This window comes from Myotis lucifugus, unplaced genomic scaffold (assembly GCF_000147115.1).
Source record: "Myotis lucifugus unplaced genomic scaffold, Myoluc2.0 scaffold_91, whole genome shotgun sequence".
NCBI classification, from domain to species: domain Eukaryota; kingdom Metazoa; phylum Chordata; class Mammalia; order Chiroptera; family Vespertilionidae; genus Myotis; species Myotis lucifugus.
Window position 1 is genome coordinate 3555884 of NW_005871139.1, and position 23294 is coordinate 3579177.

A 23294-nucleotide genomic window follows, 5' to 3' on the forward strand; every position below is an offset into this window, starting at 1 on the left:
TCTCGTAGCAGGGCGACCCAAGGGGACAGCGTGATGGAGAAGGCTTGGCTGGAGAGGTCGGAGCTGTGCAGAGTCCGGGGTTGTGGAGCAGGGTGAAGGGCTGGTGGGCAGGCCCTGGGCCCCGTCTGGGGACAGTTCTCCTCCACCCAGGCCCTTTCGGGCCAGCAGTGGGGAGGGGCTGCCATCGGAGCCGCTGTTCCGGCAGGGGATTCGGGAGTTCCGGGGGAGCTGAGGGCTGAGCTGGGGGCCTCCTGGGCTGGGGACCTTCTCCGAGGCTGGAGGCAACTTTAGAAACTTGAGCCCTCTGGCTGGAGAGGGCAGAAGGGGTCCCTGGGCTTCCCCAGGAGAAGGGGAGCCAATTTGGAGCTTGCTTTTCACCTGAGAAGAGGAGTGGGGGTGGCCAGGTCGAGAGCCTGGGGGGGCATCCCCCGCACTAATGAACATGCTGAGGAAGGGGAGGGGCTCCTGGCCCTCTGAGGTAGCACCAAAGACTGGCCTGTGAGCCCCTGGGGCACCCCCACCCCAAGCTGACCTGGGGAAGCCTTTGGACTTGGGTAGCTGTGGGGGGCCCTGGTCTGGGGAGGATGGCTGCCTGGAGCCTGGGTGGTCCCCGCTGAGTGGGCCGGTGGCCCCGGCCAGGAAGGCCTGTAGGTAAGACTCTGTGTCCTCAAGGAGCTGACCCAGGTCCAACTGTTTGTGGGCCAGGGCCCCGAGCAGGGTGTCGGGGCTGGGTGCCTCATTGGGATCACCTGCCTCATCAGAAGAGGAGGAGGAGCTGCTGCCTGGGGCACAGGGTGGGCCAGAGATGGCACCTTGGGCCTGCGGGGAGCCCCTACTAGGGCCCCAGGGCCGCCCAGCACCCTCTTCCTCCCCATGGCTCCCCAAGAGGCGCTCCCAGTGTAGCAGGCCTCCCAGGCTACCAGGGCCGAGTAGCAGGTAGGGGGGCCAGGGGGAGGGCTCAGGCTGGGGTGGGCCACACAGCTCGCCGTTGATGGGCTCTGGGGAGCCAGGACCCTCGCTTGGAGGCCGCCAGGGCGTGGCAGGTGAGCAGAGAAGCAAGGGGTCAGTCTCTTCCAGAGCTCTCAGCACCTCCAGGATCTGGGCTTTCTTTCGAAGGAATGGGGACAGGGCATCCAGCGCTGGGGGTGGGGCAGCCGGGGGTCCTGGGCCTCCTGGCCGCAGCTGCTGCTCCCAACACACCTGGGGGGAGAAACAGCATAAGGAGACCACGTGCAGACCCAGGGCCGGAGCTGCGCATAACTGTGTATGGCAGGAACACAGCTGGCCTGGTTTTGTCTCTGTCCCCAAAAGGAATGGACAGCTCCTGGGATACGATGGCTCATCCTCCCTAAGGATCACTGAGCCCTGGTTAGTCCAACTCGTTGCTGGCGTGACTGGGGTTGGGTGGGGACCCCGTTTCCCTTCCTGGCTACCCCAGCCCTGCTTTCCCACCACTTCCCAGTGCTGTTTGGGTCGGCAGGGCTGCCCACCGACAACACTGACCGCTATGCTTGTCCCGGGGAGGGAGGCCTGTTCGTTTTTCAGGCTCAGAAAGAACACAGACTCAAGAAGGGGATGTGATGCAGCCAATTCCTAAGCCACTGCAGCAAGCCCAGGCCCTTTCAGGTCAGACAGCGGCCTGCTGACCTGATCTCCACGGAGAAGAGGACTGGGAATGACTCTCCTGCAAGCCCATCCCGGCTTTTGCCCGGCCCCCTCTCGTGCCCAGTCCAGTCTGACACAGTGGTTAACTCCATGGGCTCTGGAGCCAGACTGTGTAGCTTCAAGAACCAGATCTACTACTAACTAGTTATATGGCCTCTGGCAAGTTACTGAATCTTCAAGCTTCATAGTATCATCTGTAAAACGGATGCTAGCTATGTTTAATCTCATAAGGCAGAGGAGACCCAGGTGCTCAGCAGTGGCTGGCACACAGGGAGCCGTGACTCCTACTGCAGAACTAACACATTTGCTTGCAAGGCCAGTGGTTGGGATGGGACCTATTTTTCTTGGTCTGAGGTGACACAGCCTGGTCAAGAACCTGTGCGCGGGGCACGGCCTCCCCTGGGACTCATTAGAAATCAGCAATGGAGGCAACGGACAAGCCCATGGCCAGCGGAGCCACTGACCACCGTGCCCAGCCCGCCTACCTCTCTCTGCCCAGCACAGCGCCCCAGAGGCAGCGAGGTGGCCAGTCCCTCGGCGGAGCTCAGGGAGGGGGAGGCTGGTGGCTCTGATGGAGGCTGGAGTGGGGTAAGTGGGATCTGCAGGGAGAGGCAGAGTTAGCACAAGTGCTCTGTCCCAGGTCCCTACTTCCCCATGAACTAGGCCTTCCCGTCCCAGGGCAGGAAAGAGTTGCCCCTTCAGGGACATCTCCTGGCCCAAGGTATGTCCACCACTGTCCCCACCACCTGGTCAAGGAGCCTTGGGAGACCAAGGCACAGGCAGACTGAAGTGCATGCCCAGGTGGCAGAAAGGTGGGGCGGCCCAGGGGCTTTGGGGGAGGGGAGACGTGGCTCCTGGGCCCGAGGGCAGTGGCAGGCCCACCCCAGGTGCCACTGCAGGTCCAGGGCCGCTCTGCTCTTCCTCAGGACCTCCTCCCTGATTACAGAGAGAGCGCGCAGCGAGGCCCCTCCTGTTCTGACTACCTCTGAGCCCAGCATCACAGGCTGAGACTAAGGGAAGGGGACTTATTACTGGGTTTCAGAAAAGAGATGGTGGTGTCAGCTATCACTTCTGTCTCCCTTAACTAGTCTCATGTGAAACCTGTACTCTGAGGATTACAGAAGTAGTACCGAGTCATGGGTCACTTCTCTCTCAGTCCCTGAGGATGTCACTTCCTTCGCTTTGGCATTTCAACTAGATAGCAGTCAACTTGAAGTCCTCCCTGTCTCTCACTCTCTGTAGCTTTCAGATCCTGTCTTGGCAGTGTCTCTGCCTCCCCTCTGGCCACCTGCAGCCGCCCCTTCAGCCCAGATCCTCACACCTCCTGCTGGATGCTGCTCAGCATTTCAGTCTCTCTGACTTGGGTGGCTTCTCAACCTCCGATGTACAAGGCAGCCTAAAGCATTTTTTTCTTTCTTTCTTTTTTTTTTTTTCCCCCTGAAGCATCTTTGTGCTCAAAGCCTCCTCTGCCTGCTCACTGAAGACAAGTCTGAACTCCTCTGCCTGCATTCCAGCCCAGCCTGCCTGGTCTTCCCGACGCCGGCTCCAGCTCTGCCTCTCACTGTTCCAGCCCCGCGGAACAGCTTGCCGCTTTGCCGCTTCCGAGGCTTCCTGCTCTGTTCCTTCCACAGGGAGTGCACTCTCTTTAAATCTCTCATCCATCAAGGTCCAGATCCAATGCCACCTCATTAAGGGAGCCCTCCCCAGCCTGTCTCTATGCCCAGCCTCCCCGCCTCTGGCTCTTGGGCAGCGCTGTCACACTCCGCTTTGTACGACTGCTGCCTGTAGACCTGCCTTCGCTTCGGCAGTCCTGGCCGTCAGGGGTTACATTTGCTCTGCACAGGCGACAGCCCTGTCCAGTTCCATATGTGTTGGCAAAGGCACTACTCACAAGAAGAGCTTAATTAGCATCTCAATGGGGCTTTCATCCTAGAAAAGCACAATTTAGGAATAACATGAATAATGATAAATAGCTGCTGCCGAACACTGACCATCTACTCTGGGCCAAGCACTATTTATTATCTTACTTAATCCTCATGACAACCTGCAATATAGGTGCTCCTATCCCCACCTAGAAGGAAAAACTGGTTTGTAAGATTATATAATCTTTGTCCAAGGTCACATAGCTAAGAATTAGCTAAGTTAGGGAGTTTATCTGAGGTTCATGCTCTTTCCATTATGTCATAAATTACCTCTGGGGAAGATGACTCTATGACCCCAAACCCCAAAATTCATCTAAAAAGCCCAAATTCAAATCCCAGAATTAATTTAAGTAAAAAAAAAAATGACTTAAGGATGATTTATACCTCTTTTAATCACTAGTTACTGAGACGGAATGGACGGGGTGAAATCGGCCAGTGTGGTTAGGCCTCTGGGAATTCCAGGGTGAACCCTGTAGCTGGGCAAGACCAGGGCAGGGGGGCTGCAGTCCCTGCGGCTGATTCACTCAGCTTTGTACCTGCCTGGTGACAGGGGTTCTAGACAGGCAGGGTCAGGCCTCCCAGGAGCTGAGGGCATCCTGCCCAGGGTCTGGGAGCCAAGAGCTGCCTGGTTTGTATCAGACAAACACACACACAGAAGGCACTTCTCTTCTTGTCAAGGTCAGAGGTGGGGTGAGGGTGCGCCGGCTGACTTCAGAACCCGGAGCTGCTCCTGACCCTCCTACCCCCGTGTCTCACCCCATCCTTGGGGCTTTCAGACAGCGTGACCCCAAACGAGCACAGGATTCACTCCGAGTGGGCTCCTGCTTCTCCCGGGTAAGGCGGGTGCCGGGGCTAGAAGCAGGGACCAACCAGGGTCTATGGCCATGTCCGAGTCAGTGGGTGAGCATACAGGATGGGACAAAAGTAGATTTACAGTTGTTTGTATGGAAAAATAATACAATAATAAATAATAATACAAGAATAAACTCTGTGTTTTGTAAACCTACTTTTGCCCCACCCCGTATGCAATGTGCACAAATACAGAGTTGTCCGGCCAAGTGCCTTTCCTGACCTCTCTGTGACACCAAGCGCTGGGTGCCTTCCACCCGGTCCCACCCCAGCCCCTGGCCAAGAAGAGGCAGTGCAGTGGCCAAAGGGGCCCCTTGGGAGCGTGAAATAATTACAATTTCAGCTTCCACCCATCTCCCCACACAGGGGGAGAGTAAGCAGGAACCTCTCTGTCAGTAAGAAGGGATCCCATCCACCTGGGAGGGAAGCACCTGCAAGGTGGGGGGCAGCCCGGATTGAGGGGACTCAGGGGGTTTTCACCCCGTCTAAGGCGCACATCTATCCGGCCAGGCGGGCCTTCCCTGGATGGACTGCCTCCAGAATGGAGGGAGGTCTGGGCAGCCTGCTTCTGTAGGTGTTTTGGGGAAGAGGGGGTGGTGGTAATGATGGGGCTGGGGGAGGCAGGAAACTGAGGTGTGATGCGGGAAGGAGAATGGCTTATGCCCACCTGAGGGAGGGAGCCTGTCGTGAGCTGGAGTTTCTGCTGAAACAGGGAGCTCAGCATCTGGTTCTGTCGTTCGAGGTCAAACACTCTCTTCTTCAGCTTGATGCACTCCTCCCGAAGGTCCTGCCGCCGCCCGGGAGGAGGTGGAGGAAAAGACCATACCAGGGAGGGTGGGTGAGCACACAGTTCCTTCATCAGAGCAGTGGGCACTCCTCCCGGGCATGTCCTTCTCCTGCAACCTCCTCCGTGAAGGAGGCTGCAGCTATCAAATCCTCAGGGGATGGTAAATTCTCTAAAGTTAACCACCCACGGAGGGAGGTAAATCCCATTCCCATTGGTACCTTCCCCAATCCTGGAGCCAGCCCAGCGCCTCCTAGAAACCACACATTAAAGAAGGGTCCATACAAGGCAGAAGAAGATCTAGGGGTCAGATGGACCATGTGTCGAGAAGTTACCCACAGTACTTCAGTAAATATTTAGATGCCACCTTATGCTCCCAACATCAACACTGCTTTCAGGTCCATTACAATCTGGGGCCAGAATAAGAGAAGGATTCAAGCCCAAATCAAAGGTACCATAACTCAGAGATGTGGCCTCACCTATGCCACCCCTGCCTCCAGATAAAACAGTACGGGCCTGTCTGAAGTGAGGAAGTGAGGGGTGGGGGAGGGATGGGGGCATCCCTGGGCCAATAGGACATTTCCACCAAGCTCCCTCCTCTAGCCCCCATTAAAGGCTTAGCTGAGAAGGCTCAGGGGTCCCCTGTGGTACCCAGGACCTCTCCCAGGGAGGCTGGACTGAGGGGTGAGAATGTCTCCCATGGCCACTTACCTTTTGGTTCAGTAGTGCCTGTACCACATGGTTGGCAACCTGGGGACAGAAAGCCCCGAGGCAGAGATGTCAGCCAACAGCCTTGATCTGGAGGAGACAAGCTATGCTCCCCAACCCTCCCCAGCATCAGTCCCACTGCAGACCCCACAGACCTCGTCCAGACAGCGCTCATAGGTCTCCCGCTGGTTTTCGTTGGCCTGGGCAAGTGCCGAGTTCTCTGCCTACAGGACGCGGGAAGAGGGCAAAAAGGAGGCTATGGGACCATTCTTCCCTCAGGGCAAACTCCTTTTGGGGAAGGGGAGGCAAGGAGTCTACTAACTACCCCCCTGCCCACCTCTTGGCTCTGGATGGATTCTGCCATGGGGAGGCCTATAGAGATGGGCTGAGGGCATTAGAAGGCAGAGCTCAGATGTCTGGTTTTCTGTAACCTCAACCTCTGTCAGTGACCAGGACCTAAGGTGGGAGGTGCCAAGAGTAACCCTGATTTCCCTGGGGAGAGGGCAGAGGAGACTGGCAGGACCTTAAGAATGTGATGTAGGGCCTTAGTTTAAGGATCCATGTCCTTGTCCCTCAAATCCTGAGTGCCAGGACAGCTAAACCCTTTTTCCTCTGTGACCACCCTTTTCCTCAGAGCATGAATGTGGGGGAGAAGTGGGGTAAAGAGCGAGACATTGAGGGGTTAGGACAAGCCTGCCCCTGGGCACGCCTCCTGTCCCTGAGCGGCACCTAGCCTAGAGAGCTAAGGGCAGGGAGAGGGCTTCTCAGAGGAGCTCTCCTAAGAATGTCCATCTCCGCTCCAGCCTGGCCAAGGGGGCTGAGAGGAAGGGCCGCCGCACCCAAACACCCCACCAAGCTCAGAGGAAAGGGCAGCCCTACTGCCCCCACGCCCCGTGCCCACCTCCAGCTCCCGCAGTCGGTGCAGGAGCTCCTGGCAGGTACCCGGCTCCATGCCGCCATCACCACCCTCTGCTGGCCTCGGGTTCTCAGGACTCCCAGCCGGCTGGTCCATGGCCTCTGACATCAGGTCCTGGGAACAAGTGCGAGAGGCCGGGCAGGCTGCTCCAGGGCCCGGGAGGTGCGCGGGGGAGGAGGACAAAGATGAAACTTGTTAGTATTCTCGGAGTTGAGCTCAGTGGGACTGATGTGCCACGGACACTGTAACAACTCAGTCTAAGTCTCTCTGGTCACGGGAAAAAGACACTCTTCCCATCTGAAGAACAAAAACCATTGTGTTGTAAAGCCCCGTAACTGCACTCGCCCTGTCACAGGTCACACAGGCACTGGCCAGGAGCTGAGAAACCTGAATTCTCCCCGCGACTGGCCTCCATCTGGCACACTGTACCCTCCTGGCGACACTGGGAGGCGCCTGCCTGCCTCCAAGGATCCCTGGTCCTCTGCAGGGGCTCGGCCCTTTACCCGCCTTTCCAATTGGCCAGCTCCTTCCTATCATTCCTTGGATTATTCCAATCCAAGTCCACTCAGGTCTGTAACCGTCTCCCCCGGACTCTTGATTCCATGAGGGCATGTTCATGTCACTGCCCAGGCTTACACTTCCTGGTGTGCAAGAGACAGACTGAGCACCAACTAAAGAGACCAGCCTCGCCCTGGCCAGTTTGGCTCAGTGGATAGAGCGTCGGTCTGTGGACTGAAGGGTCCCAGGTTCGATTCCGGTCAAGGGCATGTACCTTGGTTTCGGGCACATCCCCAGTGGGGAGTGTGCAGGAGGCAGCTGATTGATGTTTCTCTCTCATCAATGTTTCTAACTCTCTCTCCCTTTCCCTTTCTCTCTGTAAAAAAATCAATAAAATATATTTAAAAAAAAGAGACCAGCCTCGCCCTAACCGGTTTGGCTCAGTGGTTAGAGCATCGGCCTGCGGACACAAGAGTCCCAGGTTCGATTCCGGTCAAGGGCATGTACCTTGGTTGCGGGCACATACCCAGTAGGGAGTGTGCAGGAAGCAGCTGAATCGATGTTTCTCTCTCATCGATGTTTCTAACTCTCTATCCCTCTCCCTTCCTCTCTGTAAAGAGACCAGCCTGTCACTGCATGAACACAGCCAGCCAGGCTTCTAACCTGAACTGTGCGTGTGATGCCCCACCCCGCCACACTGTTGCCATGGTTACTGCCGGTACTGACTAGGCTTCATCTTCCATTTGAGTTTCAATTTCTCTGCCAGAGGAAAGTGCTCATTTCCTTCTTCTACACAAATATTGTGGAAATTTCCAGTAGATGGGAAACCCTTCCTCATGCCAAAGGGTGGAGGCTCCGGTTTACAACTGACTACTTGCCTCCCGGCCCCACTGAAGCCCCCACAAAGGAGCTTAGCACTTTTGGAAGAGAGGACCACCAGGCATCTGAACGCTCTCTCCTCCGTCCTCCACGGTGGGGCACAGGGCCCTGCCCCCCCCAGCCTTCCCCCTCCCGTCCCCATCAACAGCCGCACAGGCCACAGAGCCCTCACCTGTCTCTGCTCCCTCGGCCAGGCTGGCACACTCACTCTGACAGCCAGAATGGTCACCTTGCCTGTGGAGAAACAGGGAGAGCATGTCAGCCATGCCTTCCACAAGCATTTATTTGGCTTCTGCTGTGTGCCAGGCACTGGGCCACAGGGAAGAACAAGCCAGCGAAAGCCCTGCCTTTATGAAGCTTCCGTTTTATTGGGGGAGGTGGATCATACACGATAAACCAAGGAACATATGCTGGGTCCTGGTAAGACACTGAGGGGCGACAGTTAAGCAGAGACCGACTGAAGTCCAGATCAAATCCTGGGATGGAAAAAGCATTCTGGGTAGAGGAAGTGCCAGTGCAGAGGTCCCAGCTCTCAGTCAGCAATCACTCAGACACCAGGTGGAAATGAACAGTCACACACGGTGCTTTCTTTCATCCTCATCACCACCTCAAAGGACTTAAAAGCTATTATCAGCACCTATATTTGAGATGAGGGAACCAAGGAATAGGAAGTTACACTTGCATACACTGAATGTATCCTGTGTGTTGCCACTTTCTCATGCATCATTCCACTTGATTCTCCTACCAAACTTGTAAGGGGAGCGCCAGCCTGGGGAGGAAGCAGGCTCCAGAGGCAAAAGATGCAGCCCAAGTCACATGGCTGGTTCGCAAAGCGCACTGGACAGGCCTGGACTTCGCCACCCCCAGGGGGCCTCTCTGTACACAAGTTGTACTGTAAGCTCCTTATATTCAGGAAGCTCTGCAGTCCCAGGGCTCCCGGGACAATGCAGGTAAACAGACCTGGGTTAGAATTTTGACTCTGCATGATCTGGCTCCTCACCTATGTAACGGGGATGAGAATACTATGCAGAAAGGGTTGCTGGAAGATGAAATGAGATCATGTACGTAGTGTTCTGCGTGAACTCGGTAAATGGAAGCTTTTCATATCATCACATCCTGACGCAGGCACAGTGCAAAGTCCTGCAAAGAGCCTGCTGTTACATCCCCCGACTTCTGGTCTATTCACAGGTAAGCAGACCCCGAGTCACCTCAGCCGGGGGTGCCCACTGACGGGCACCTGGAGATCTGAGAGTGCTGCCCAACTGCCCTGCCTTCAAGGAGCTCCCCCTCTCCAACCCTCTCCCCCCAGAGCCAGGCAGCCTGCACTCTTCTCTGCCTGGCACCCCAGGAAGAGGGAACCAGCAAACAGGAGAGCACTTCTTCCTGAGTGAGAGTGTGTATATGACAATGGGATAAATTGAAAACTAGAAGAAAAGGAAAAACGGTGTAATATTTACTTTTAGCACTACCACAATCTAAAGTCCTTTGTTGTTATTATTTTTAAATGTTTTTATTGATTTTAGAGAGAGAGGAAGGGAGAGAGAGATAAACATCGATGTGAGAGAGAAATATTGATTGGTTGCCTCCTGCATGCACCCTGACCGTTGACTGAACCCGTAACCTAGGCCAGCAACCCTTTGGTGCACAGGTGGATACTCAACCAACTGAGCCACACTGGCCAGGGCAGTCCTTTGTTATTTTAACATCATAAAAATGTACCTAGTTGCCTGGTGGCATGGCTCAGTGGTTGAGCATCGACCTACAATCCAGGAGGTCACGGTTTAATGCCTGGACAGGGCACATGCCCGGATTATGGGCTTGGTCCCTAGTGGGGGGTATGCAGAAAGCAGCTGATCAATGATTCTTATCATTGATGTTTCTATCTCTCTCTCCCTCTCTGAAATTAATAAAAATACAGTAAAAAAAATGTACCTAGTATAACTTCATTTGCTATGACATTATCATGTTTGATATGTTTAGAAATGGACAGGCCTGGAAATAAAACAAAAAAAAACAAAAAAATGTTTCAAGAAATATCCTCTTTCCCACATGCACAAATAGGGGTTAAAACCAAAAAAGGGCCTTGGGTTACCTCCACCACTGGGCCAATTCCACCCCACCCACCACTCACCTCTGGGCCAACGCCCACTGGCTCCAGACGGAGGGTCCCCTGCTCTAGGAGCGGCCTGCCCCCATGGATCACTAGCTTTCCCTCAATCCCCTCCCCATTTATTTCCCCAGTGGGTTGGGGTGGGTGCAGAAGTGCTGGGGAGTGTGAGGAAAAAAGTTGGGAGGATGAAGGACAGGAGTGGGATGAAAAGGCAATGTCCAGGGGCCAAGAAAGAATAAAGCTAATGGCCTAGCTGGTTTGGCTCAGTGCATAGAGAGCCGGCCTTCGGACTGAAGGGTCCTGGGTTCGATTCCGGTAAAAGGCACATGCCTGGGTTGTGGGCTCGATCCTCAGTAGTGGGTGTGCAGGAGGCAGCCGATCAATGATTCTCTCTCATCATTGATGTTTCTATATCTCTCTCCCTCTCCCTTCCTCTCAGAAGTCAATTAAAAAATAAAAATAAAGCTAAAACTGCGGAAAGCCCAAGTCTTGTGTGCCACACAACAAAAACCAAAGTAAGGGTGAAGGTGGTTTAGGAGAATATGTTTTCCTAAAAAAATAAAAATAGGGTTTGGCCTCAAGCTCTGAGCAGCCCCTGCTATGAGCAGCAGCAATATTAGGGGGAGACACCAGAGGCCCTGAGCGTACTTTCCCCAATCAGATGGAGGAACTAGAGCCATGCCGGGGTCCTACAGGATTGGAGCGGTGAGGAGCCTGGGGAAGAGCAGGAGGTACAGGCCTAGCTGGCTACGCCTATCAGCTCCTACTTCCTGAACCAAGATCCAGATGAGAGGAGGTGGAGATGGCACCAGTGGGGGATGGAGATGCAGCTGTGGATATCCAGGATTAGATCCAGGACTTGGGGCTTCATTTGCCGGACCCACCATTAGAGAGCAAGGGTGAAGATGAGGGAGCTGCAGCATTGAGCACCCCATGGACGCAGAACAGGTGGAGCTGGTGAAAAGGACGGCGGCTGGAGTAAGCCCGCAGGCATCCCCGACAGGAAATGGTCACCTAGAGAGCTGCCTTATCTCCCCGCGTTCCAGACTGAACCAGCACAGCCCTGTACACATGCCGGTTGTAACGTTCATCTCCTTCCTCCACATCAAGACAAGTCAAACTTCTCAGGACCCACTCGATTCAGTTCTGTACTTGTGGGAACATCGGCCCAAGCCCAACCCACCTTAGCATTTTCACTCGGAGAATAAGGTACCCCATGTACGCAGCCAATAAACAAACAAACAAACAAATAAAAGCATCCAGGTTAGACTCGAGGTCCTGAATGTGAGGACTGGCTGTGGGTGATGCATACCCCACAGAGCCAACCATGCCACCCTCCAATCTGAGTGCCTGCGGGTCTCAGAGCAGGGAGGCCTGAGTCCCACTGTGATCTGGGGGTACCCTCCCAGTGATAAGCCACCCAAGAGCAACAGCTCTGCCATGTGTGTCTCTGTATCCCTGGCTGGGACTAGGAGAGACTCCGGAAATGGTGGCTGCAGGCAGGCTATGACTCAGCCTCACTTTGGGGGAGATATTTGCTGCCCTCGGCCGAGGAGGTCTGGCCAGCTCAGGAAAAGGGGCCTTCTCTGTGTCTGCAGGGCCACGAGGACAGGGCAGGAAGCTTTTGGCCAGGGTTAAGAGTCACAGGCTAGAGGCCTGCATTTGACCTTGGTGGTAGGGAGGGGCACATGCTATGAGTCAGACCAGATTTTGAGTTCACGATTTCTATGGTGTTAGGAAAACTTCCTGCATCTTTGCAATCCTCTGGGGAATGTTAAGATCCAGAGAGATACTACCACCTCCCGATCCCAATCAGCCTAATTAGGCCCTTCAGAGTCTGGGGTTTTGGCTTAAGTCTCATGAGAAAAAAAATCAACCCAGGTCAGTTCCCCAGTGGGGTCCCTACTGGGTGTCACTGGGGGCCCCTTGCCCCAGGGGCCGAGCACTCACCTCCTTCCCGCAGGCCCACAACTACTCACAGCTTCCGTGTTCGGCCTGATGGGCTCCCGGGAAAAGCCCCAGCCTGGGGTTTTCAGGATGGCCCTGGTTTCAAACATTCCTCTGGTAGTCCTACCATAAATACATCCTGGATGTCGGATGTTGGGTCGAGGTCAGCCAGGGCTGCGTAGGGATGAAGCTGCAGGGTGTGGAAGCCCTAACTTGAACTGTGGGCTTCTCCCGCCACAACTGCCAACCAACAGGCAGCCCCGCCTCCGACAAAGGCCTGATTCAGAGGACGGTGACCTCAGTGCTGAGAGGAGGGAGAGAAGAGAGGAAGAGCAAAGACTCTCTGGCCAGTCCTTGGGGGGAGAGCACAGTTTTCAAGCAGCCGGGGACAGAAAAGGGGGAACAGCTGCTTGGGCGTGGGGGCGGGGGAAGTTCCTGGCCTGGGACGTGGCTGGTTCAGCCCAATCGCAGAGTGCATCTGCATGACCACTATCTCTTCAGCCGAGTCAGTCATGGCCCTAGTACCCACTGGCCCTTTAAAGCCAGGAAGGGACAGGGGCTTCCAGGGCTTCAGAAGAGCTCTCTCCTGGCCTTTCAGGCAGCCAGAGCAAAGGAGTCGGGTCTGCAGCTCCCATTCCCTCCCCTGTGCCCTGGCAGAACGCAAGTCCAGGCCTGGGAGGAAGGGGCCTGAGGTGGCAGCAAGCCCCATGCTCCCTAAGCTGGGCCCTTCGCCAAGGCCTTGGGGCCCTGATGAGCCCCTCACTCACCAGCTGTTCCCCCAGAGTCCTCTAGGGAGAGAAGCCAGGGACCGGGAGAAGGGGGAGGGCTGGGCAGCTGCAGGAAGGCCGAGATGGAGAAGCTCGCGTTAATAAGAGAATCATCCGTAACACCAACGGTTTCCCCCTCTGCTCCCCCCATTCTCCAGCTGCTTTCTGGAATCCCTGTCACACCCAAGAGTCCACTTGTAAACAGCAACTTCTGCACCCAGCAAACACTCCTTCCCGGGCAGGATCGGCCCTGGGCTGCCTGGGGGTGTATGGCGGCATATAAGGACTGAGGCCCCAGGGCACCCCTGGCCTGAAAGTGGCCACCTTAATCCTTGACCCAAAGCATCTTTTAGCCCTAAGAATCCCAACTGGCCTCTTCCCTTCTCAGGGAAAAAGGGAAGACAGGAATTTCCTTCCCTGCTCCTGACAACTGGCCTTCTGAGAGGCATGTGTCCCTGAATCTCCCCTCTAACTTCCTCTTCACAGCCACTCCAAGAACCTCCGTACTATGATGTGGGTTCTTTGAACCGATAGTGGGATCAACCACCTGCCCTTCGAGGCAGTGCAGAAGGGCAGACATGTCAGGAGCCAAAGGCTTCTCTCTCCTTCCTGGGATCCCTCATGTTCCCTGTCCATAACCTAAGCCAACAACAAAAACACAGCTGCTGGGGTGGGAGGTGGGGTGGGGGTGGAGGTGGGGGGGTGGGAGGAGAGGGGACTCTGATACAGACACAATGGATTTATTTATAGGGCCACATGCCAGGGGCTCTGCAGCCAAGAAGACTAGGCCCCACTCCCAAAAGCCCAGTGGGGCTCAGCCCAGGCCAGCCCAGGGCACTGGGAAAAGCCTCAGACCGAGGTAGCAGATTTAGTCTAGTCTCAACACTGCAATTTACTTGCTGTGTGACTTTAGGCAAATTACACAGTCTCGCAGGGACAAGTTCCTTCATGCCAAGTGGAGGTTTTTCTAGAACAGTGGTTCTCAAAGTGTGGTCCAGGGACCCTGAAGCCCTTTCAAGGAGTCCACAGATTCAAAACTATTTTCATAATACTACCAAGACATTACTTGTCTCTTTTACTTTCTTTCTCTTATAATTATAGAGTAGCATTTTCCAGAGATCATGTGATATGTGATATCACAAAAGATTGAATACAGAAGCAGATATTGAGAATCCAGCTGCCTTCTATTAAGTCAGACACGACAGATTTGCAAAAATGAAAAACAATGACATTCTTTTTACTATTTATCTTTTGTTTTGGAAAAATATATAATTATTTTTATTAAACACATTAATTTTTAAGACTGTAGAGCAGCAATTTTCAACCAGTGTGCTGCAAGAATTTTTAAAACATTCAATATTTGACTATTATTTAGTCAGGGGCACTGACCTTTTTTCCCTTAAATTGTCAAATAAAAAAATGACAACAGCCAACAGAACAATACCCGTCTGGTGTGAATGAGTCAAAATTATACCTAATATTTTTGTTAAATCAGCAAAAACATTTTTTGGTGTGCTGCAGAATTTTAGTAATTAGTTTATGTGTGGCATGAGATAAAAAAGGTTGAAAATCGCTGGTGTAGAGGGATCCTCAGGCCAAATAGTTTGAGAATCACTTTTCTAGGAGTGTTGTCCAGTTTGTGATGATGAAAATATTTATTCTGTGCTATACAATATGGCAGCCCCTAATCACATGTGGCTAGTCCAAATGAGGAACTGAATTTTATTTATCGATTTAAAATTTTTTGATTGGTTTTTAAAGAGAGAGGGGGAGAGAAGAGAGAGAGGGAAACATTGATTGGCTGCCTCCCGCACCCCAAGGAATCGAACCTACAACCTAGGCATAAGTCCTGACCTGGAATGAAACAGCCACTTCTGGTGTATGGGATAATGTTCCAACCAATTGAGCCACATCAGCCAGGGCAGTACTGGATTTTATATGTTATAGCCACATGCAGTCAGTGGCTGCTGTGCTAACAGTGCAGTTCTATAAGATCCCTGGAATCTAGAAGATTCCTTGACTTTAGCATTCTAGGTTAATGCTTCTTTCCACAGACTGTAGAGGTTGGGGGGCAGGGGGGGGTTCGGAAGAAACAGGAACTGATATGTACTCCTGTCCCCAGACTTCTACTCACACTATTTCTCACTCTCAGTCACCAAAGGAAAGCCTTCTCAACCACATGGTCAGTCCTGCCTGGCACTCCTACCAAGGCTTACTGTTGGAGACGCTCTCATTCTGACACGACTCCTTCACACCCTCTCCTCAACCGCCTGGCCTGTCACCTCTTGTTTCTCCAAAGGATGAAAGCCAGCAGAGGGAAAACCCCTCAAATCTCTTGCCACCACCCTCCCAGCGTCACCAGAATCTCCGATCGCCTCCTGTTACAGCAGAGGAGCTGCCCTCTTCCCGGCAAACAGTCCTTCTGCCCCAGCCCCTTCAGTGTCTCCCTCCTGAAGGGATCTTCCCCATCCACCTGTCACACCTGTCAGGTGTCTTCCATTTTTCTTTTTTTATAATAGCATACTTTATTCATTTAACATTATCTTAAAGATCATTTCATGTTAACACATACTAGTACATATATCTCATCTTAAAAATAATGTTCCCCTGAGGGATTCCAAAAGGGCAGAGGAGTAAGTAGAGCTATACTGATATTCTCCCAGGACCAAACTAGAATTACAACTAAAATACAGAAGAACCCCCCTGAAAAATCAACTGGAGACTAGCTGGAGAGAGCCCTGATAACGGAGGATGGAAAGTGGAGACCACACAGAGACTGGTAGGAGGTGCAGAGGCGTGAAAGGGATGGCCGCTCCCACAGACAGCAGCTGAAGTCTCGGAGGGATAGCTCAGCCGTGGGGGGTGCCCACTGAGAACGCTGGGGTCTAAACCCCAAGCTGGGCTCCCCAGAGCACCAGAGCTGAGAAAGGTGCCCACATAATATCTGTCTGCCAACCAGAGATGGCTGGAAAGGCAGGCACCCTCTTAAAGGGCCAACACACAAAATTTCATGTGCAGCCACTCACCTTGGGCTCCAACAGAGGCAGGGCAGAGTGGACTGGAGCTGTGTGAGGAGAGTCCAGGGTTGGGGGCGATGGGGTTGGTGCTGGGAGGGCAGCCACCTCGGTTTCCTGTGCTGAGTCATTTCCTCACACTGCGGAGGAGATCTTTCTCCACAGACCTTTGCTACCCAGGCTTTTGCCTGGGGAGAAGGCAGTTGCCCCATCCTGTCAGAAAGACTTCTGGCCCCATCTGGGGCTAATCAGGGCTGATAACAATCAGACTGAAGGCAGAGGAAGATCAATGGAGGCTTTGAGTCTCTGCCTGATCTCCCCCTGGGCCCGGGGCTAGGAAAAGAAGACCCTGGTGCACATCTTAGTCCTTTCCAAAGGCACCCAGCCCCAGCAGAGGGAGCCACAAGTTGTGGATTACTGATAGCTCCAAACTGTACTCAGGACCAGTCACAAACAGCATCTGACGTCCTGCCCTAGAGACTGGAAGTCATAGCAGATCTACTTAGTACACAGACACAGACAAAAACCCAAACAGACTACCAAAATGGGGAGACAAAAAAACAAGCCTGCCCTGACCGGTTTGGCTCAGTGGATAGAGAGTCGGCCTGCGGACTCAAGGGTCCCAGGTTCGATTCCGGTCAAGGGCATGTACCTTGGTTGCAGGCACATCCCCAGTGGGGAGTGTGCAGGAGGCAGCTGATCGATGTTTCTCTCTCATCGATGTTTCTGACTCTATCCCTCTCCCTTCCTCTCTGTAAAAAATCAATAAAATATATTTAAAAAAACAAAACAAAAAAACAACAAGCCTGAAATGAAAGAACAAGAGAATTCTCCAGGCCCTAACCGGTTTGGCTCAGTGGATAGAGCATCGGCCTGTGGACACAAGAGTCCCAGGTTCGATTCCGGTCAAGGGCATGTACCTTGGTTGCGGGCACATACCCAGTAGGGAGTGTGCAGGAAGCAGCTGAATCGATGTTTCTCTCTCATCGATGTTTCTAACTCTCTATCCCTCTCCCTTCCTCTCTGTAAAAAATCAATGAAATATATTTTTTAAAAAAGGGAGAATTCTCCAGAAGAAGAGCTAAATGAAATGAAGACATAAAATTTATCAGACATAGAGTTCAGAATAATGATGGCAAAGATGCTCAACAGCACGAGAAAAGATATAGTAACTATGAAGAATGACACAGAACTAGTAAAGAACACAGTGGAAAGAATACACAGATTAGGAGAAGCCGAGGACTGGATCAGTGAATTAGAAGACAGGATAGAAAAAAATCACTTAATCAGAGAACAAAACAAAAAGCAAAAAGCAAGAGGATAGCTTAAGGGAGTGTGGAACAACATGAAACATAACAATATTCACATAATAGAAATGCCAGAAGGGGAAGAAAGTGAGCAAGGGATAGAAATGCATTTGAAGAAATAATAGTGAAGGAAAAAGTCACACAAGTTCAGAAGGCACAGAGAGTCCCAAGCAAGAAGAACCCAAAGAGGCCCATGCCCAGACATATCATAATTAAAATGCCAAAAGTTAAAGATAAAGAGAGAATCTTAAAGGCAGCAGAGAAAAGTGATTTGTTACTTACAAAAGAGCTCCCAAAAGGCTATCAGCTGATTTCTCTTCAGAAACACTACAGGCCAGGTGGAAATGGCATAAAATATTCAAGGTAATAAAAAGCAAGGATCTGAAACCAAGATTACTATATCCAGCAAGACTATCATTCAAAATAGATGGTGAAATAAAGAGCTTCCCAGAGAAGAAGGGATAAAGGAGTTTATCACCACCAAACCAGCACTGCACGAAATGCTAAAGGGAAGAGAAGAAATATATATAAAGAGAAACATAGGCATAAAGAATAAAAATGGCAATAAATAAGTACCTACCAATAATATCCTTAAATATAAATAGATTAAACACTATGATCAAAAGACATGGGGTAGCTGAATGGATTAAAACAAAGAAACAAACATGACCCCATTATATGATGTCTACAAGAAAACCACCTCAGAACAAAAGACACACTGGATGAGAGTGAAAGGATGGAAAAATATTTTCCATGCAAATAGAATAATAATAATTTTAAAAAGCTGGAGTAACAATAGACTTCAAAATGAAGGCCATAACAAGAGATAATAAAGGTCACTATATAATACTAAAGGAATCGATCCAACAAGAGGATATAACCCCGGTAAACATATATGCACCCAATATAGGAACACCTAAATAGATTTTAAAAAATCTTCTAGGGCAGCAGTTGCCAACCTTTTAGACCTCACGGACCACCAATGGTCTGTGGACCACCGGTTGGTGACTGCTGCTCCAAAGGTTTCCTTAAACCAGCAGTCACCAACCTTTTGGACCTCATGGACCACCAGTGGTCCGTGGACCACCAGTTGGCGACCGCTGTTCTAGAGGAGTTTAATGGGACACAGCGAAAGCAGTGCTGAGAAGGAAGTTCATAGCACTTATAGGCCTACCACAAAAAACAAGAAAAATTAATAATGAACTATTTAACCTTACAATTTAAAGAATTAGAAAAAGAACAACAAGAAAAACCCAGAGTAAGTAGAAGGAAGGAAATAATAAAGATTAGAGCAGAAATAAATGACATAGAGGCTTAAAAAAACAATGAAACCAAGAGCTGATTCTTTGAAAAGATAAACAAGATTGATGAACTGTTAGCCAGACTCATCAAGAAACAAAGAGAGAGGACCCAAATAAATAAAATCAGAAACAAAAGAGGTGAAGTAACAACTGATACAACAGAAATACAAAGGATTATAAGAAAATACTATGAACAACTATATGCCAACAAACTGGACAATGTGGAGGAAATGGACAAATACCTAAAAACATATAATCTCCCAAAATTGAATCAGGAAGAATCAGAAAACCTAAATAGGCCAATAACAACTGATGAAATAGAAGCAGTAATAAAAAAAACTCCCAGCAAGGGTGGAGGGAAGCTCATTGGTGGGGCTATGCACTGAGTGCACCTTGTCACTGTACCCCATGTCCCCTGGGAAGGTCTGAGACTAGGGCCAAGAGCGGCCCTAACAGGGCCCTCCCTGAGCAGCGGGGAGGTGAGTTCCCAGAGAACGGGTCTCCCCGTGAGGGCAGACTAGGCAGGAGATGCCACGGACCCCGCCCTTGGGAGGGGCCTGGCGGATGCCTCCTCAAGCGGAGCTTGGAACAGACTCACGGCCAGCAAAGTGAGTTCAATGGCTGAGGTGAGGCACTCCGCAAGGGGGCCTCATAACTCAATTCAGACTACTCTCCCCCCCCCTCCCCCCCGTCCTCAAGAAAAACAAACAAAAAAAACAACTCCCAGCAAACAAATGCCCTGGTCTAGACAGCTTCACAGGAGAGTTTTACCAAATCTTCAAAGAAATAACACCTGTCCTCCTCAAACTACTCTAAAAAATCCAAGAGGAAAGAACACTTTCAAGCTCTTTTTATGAGGCCAGCATTATCCTAGTTCCAAAACCAGATAAAGACACTACAAATAAAGAGGACTACAGGCCAATATTCCTGATGAACATAGATGCTAAAATCCTCAACAAAATATTAACAAAAATCACATGACATATTAATAGATGCAGAAAAAGCATTCAACAAAATCCAACACCCATTTTTGATAAAAACTCTCAGCAAAGTGGGAATAGAGGGAGCATATCTCAACATAATAAAGGCCATATATGACAAACCTACAGAGAACGTCATACTCAATAGGCAAAAACTAAAACCATTTTCCCAAAGAACAGGAACGAGATAGGGATGTCCACTTTCACCAGTCTTCTTCAACATAGTAATGGAAGTCCTAGCCACAGCAATCAGACAAGAAGTAGAAATAAAAGGCACCTAAATGGGAAAGGAGGAAGTAAAACTCTCATTATTTACAAACTAGAGGCCTGGTGCATGAAAATTCATACACAGGGGGGGGGGGGGATACTTCAGCCTGGCCTTCCCCCTCTCACAGTTGGGGTGACCTCAGGGGCGGGAGGTGACCCGAAGATCAGGGGAAGGTGACACTCCATCACACCTCTGCTGCTGCCACTGCCGGCAGCGCAAGCCTTGACCGGCCCTGGTTACCTGAGCCTTGGTGGCCGGGCAGCCACCATCCAAGGCTTGCCTGCGCCTCGGGCTGGCCCTGGGGGACTGAAGGGACTGGGGGACTCCGGAGGCAGGTGCGCAGCTGAGGGGACTGGGTGCCGCCATCTTTGAGGGTGTGACAGTCAATTAGCATATTCCCTCCTTATTGGCTGTGGGCGCCATCTTTGCAATGGTGTGAGGGTCAATTAGCATATTCCCTTTATTAGCTAGGATGACATGATATTGTACATAGAAGATCTAGATTCCACCAAAAAAACTACTAGAGTTAATAAAGGAATTCAGTAATGCAGCAGGATACAAAATTAACACCCAGAAATTGATGGCTTTTTTATATACCAATAATGAATTCTCAGAAAGAGAAACTAAACAAACAATCCCATTTACCACTGCAACAAAAAAATTAAGATACTTAGGAATAAACTTAACCAAAGAAATAAAAGAATTGTACTTGGAAAACCTCAGGACATTGAAAAAAGAGATAGAGGAAGATATAAACAAGTGGAAGAATATATCGTGCTTATGGATAGGTAGAATTAACATCATTAAAATGTCCATACTACCCAAAGCACTTTACAGATTCAATGCAATCCCTATTAAAATACCAATGGCATAGTTCACAGACTTAGAACAAATACTCCAAAAATTTATATGGAACCAAAAAAGACCCCAAATAGTTGCAGCAATCTTGAGAAAGAAGAACAAAGTTGGAGGAATCACACAACCAGATGTCAAGTTTTACTACAAAGCTACTGTAATCAAAACAGCCTGGTATTGGCATAAGAACAGGCATATAGATCAGTGGAACAGAACAGAGACCCCAGAAATCAATGCTAGTCATTATACTCAATTAATATTTGATAAAGGAGGCAAGGACATACAGTGGATTCAAGACAGTCTCTTCAATAAGTGGTGCTAGGAAAATTGGACAGATACATGCAAAAAAAAAAAAATGAAACTAGACCACCAACTTACACCATACAGAAGAATAAACTCAAAATGAATAAAAGACTTAAATGTAAGTTGTGAAACCATAAAAACCCTGGAAGAAACCATAGGCAGCAAAATCTCAGACATCTCTCGTAGCATTATGTTTACGGATACTTCTCCTAGGGCAAAGGAAACTAAGGAAAAAATAAACAAATGGGACTACATCAAAATAAAAAGTTTCTGCACAGCAAAAGAAAACATCAACAAAATGAAAAGGGAGGCCCCTGTATGGGAGGATATATTTGGCAATGATACATCTGATAAAGGGTTAATATCCAAAATATATAAGGAACTCATACAACTTAGCCTGGCTGGCATGGCTCAGTGGTTGAGCGTCAACCCACGAACCAAGAGGTCATGGTTCCATCCTGGTTAGGGCACACGCCCGGGTTATGGGCTCGATCCCCAGTGGGGAGCATGCAGGAGGCAGCCGATCAATGATTCTCTCTCCTCACTGATGTTTCTATCTTCCTCTTCTTTCCTCTCTGAAATCAATAAAAATATTTTTTAAAAAAATAACACAACAATGAGGTATCACCTCATACCATCAACAAATGACAAGTGCTGGCAAGGATGTGGAGAAAAGGGAACCTTAGTACACTGCTGCTGGGAATGCAGACTGGCAGCCACTATGGAAAAACAGTATGGAGAGCTTTCTCAAAAATTAAATAAGAACTGCCATTTGAGCCAGTGATCCCACTTCTAGGAATATATCCTAAGAGGCCCCCCAAAAAACAATCAGAAAGAATGTATGCACCCCTCTGCTCATAGCAGCACAATTTACAATAGCTAAGATCTGGAAATAGCCCAAGTGCCCATAAGAAGAAGAGTGGATAAAAAAGTAGTTGTGGTACATTTACACCATGGAATACTATGCACCCTTTGAGACAGCATGGAGGGACCAGAAGAATACTATGCTAAGCGAAATAAGCCAGTCAGAGAAAGACAAGTATCACATGATCTTACTCATATGTGGAATTTAATGAACAAAATAAACTGATGAACAAAATAGATCCAGAGACATAGAAGCATGGAACAGACTGTGGAATCTCAGAGGGAAGGTGGGGGTGGGTGGGAAGAGATCTCTTTCTTCAAAGGGAACAGGCTGTGGCTGGCTCAGCACCGCTGTGTCTAGGAAGCTCCAGGGCTGACTTAGTGGCACCATTTGGCCAGAGCCCAGAGGTGACCTCCTCAGCTGCTAGCTCTGCTCTGGGAGGAGAAAGTAGCTCTAGTTCGCCCACAAGCCTCCACTGGCTCTGCTCTTGTTTGTGCCCACAAACGGGAACAGGCTTCCTGGATTCCAGTTCTGGCTTGCTCATACTGCATGACCCCATGTGAAGCCTAGAAACCCCCTAGGACTCAGTTTTCCTATCTGTAAAATGGGGTGACCTCTCTGACTCCTCTCTCCTTACAGGGCATAGAAGAAAAGGATGAGATCATGTCTGGAGAGGAACTGTAGCTGAAAAGACAGGTTTCCTCGTGAGGGGATGTGGGGTGCGAGTGAGGAACTCAGCCGGGCCTTAGGGAGAAGCCATTGGCTTTGATGTTGCCTTCCTCCTACAGGGCCTACAGGCTTCCCAGGAAAGCAGGGGTGGGGTTGTGGAGAGGAAGGGACAGCAAAGCCAAGAGCTTTAGCCTTCTTCTAGCGCTAGGGACAGGAAGTGAGGTGCTGTCTACAGAGGAAGTAAGAAGCAAACACCCCCCAACTTCCCCTCAGCCTACAGTGAAAAGGAAGGCTCCAACTTCAGGAGGCTGAAGTCCCAGGGCTGGGGAAAGAGAAAGCAGGAGTGGGGGTGGGAAGGAGGCATTATCATCACCATCTGGCAGAGAAGAGGGTTTTATGTCTTGGACACAATAAAACTCAAGGGGCACAGAATCAGGGAGGAGAAAGAAGAGAAACCACTGAAATCAAGTTGAGAAACCCAGCTTTCTGGGTCCATGGTATCACATCTACAGTCCTGGCCCCAGACTCCAGCCCTGCTCCACAACCCCACCCCTAAGATGGGCCAGGTCTGATTACTCACTCTTACAGTATATGTCCTTTCTTTGCAGCCTTTATCACAGATGTAATTCTATGACTGTTTAATTATTTGATTAATGCGGGCTTTTTGATGACCATTGGACCCCCGGA

General features: G+C 50.6%; 1 protein-coding gene across 1 annotated transcript in view; it reads right to left on the bottom strand.

Moving 5' to 3' along the window:
- Positions 1-23294, bottom strand: part of NCKAP5L (NCK associated protein 5 like) — a 36239-nt gene that overhangs the window by 6009 nt on the left and 6936 nt on the right. The window contains 7 exon segments of the mRNA XM_006091580.3: positions 1-1200; positions 2151-2264; positions 5104-5223; positions 5932-5970; positions 6084-6152; positions 6830-6987; positions 8394-8455. Coding sequence (XP_006091642.2) covers positions 1-1200; positions 2151-2264; positions 5104-5223; positions 5932-5970; positions 6084-6152; positions 6830-6952 — 1665 coding nt within the window. The 5' untranslated portion in view covers positions 6953-6987; positions 8394-8455.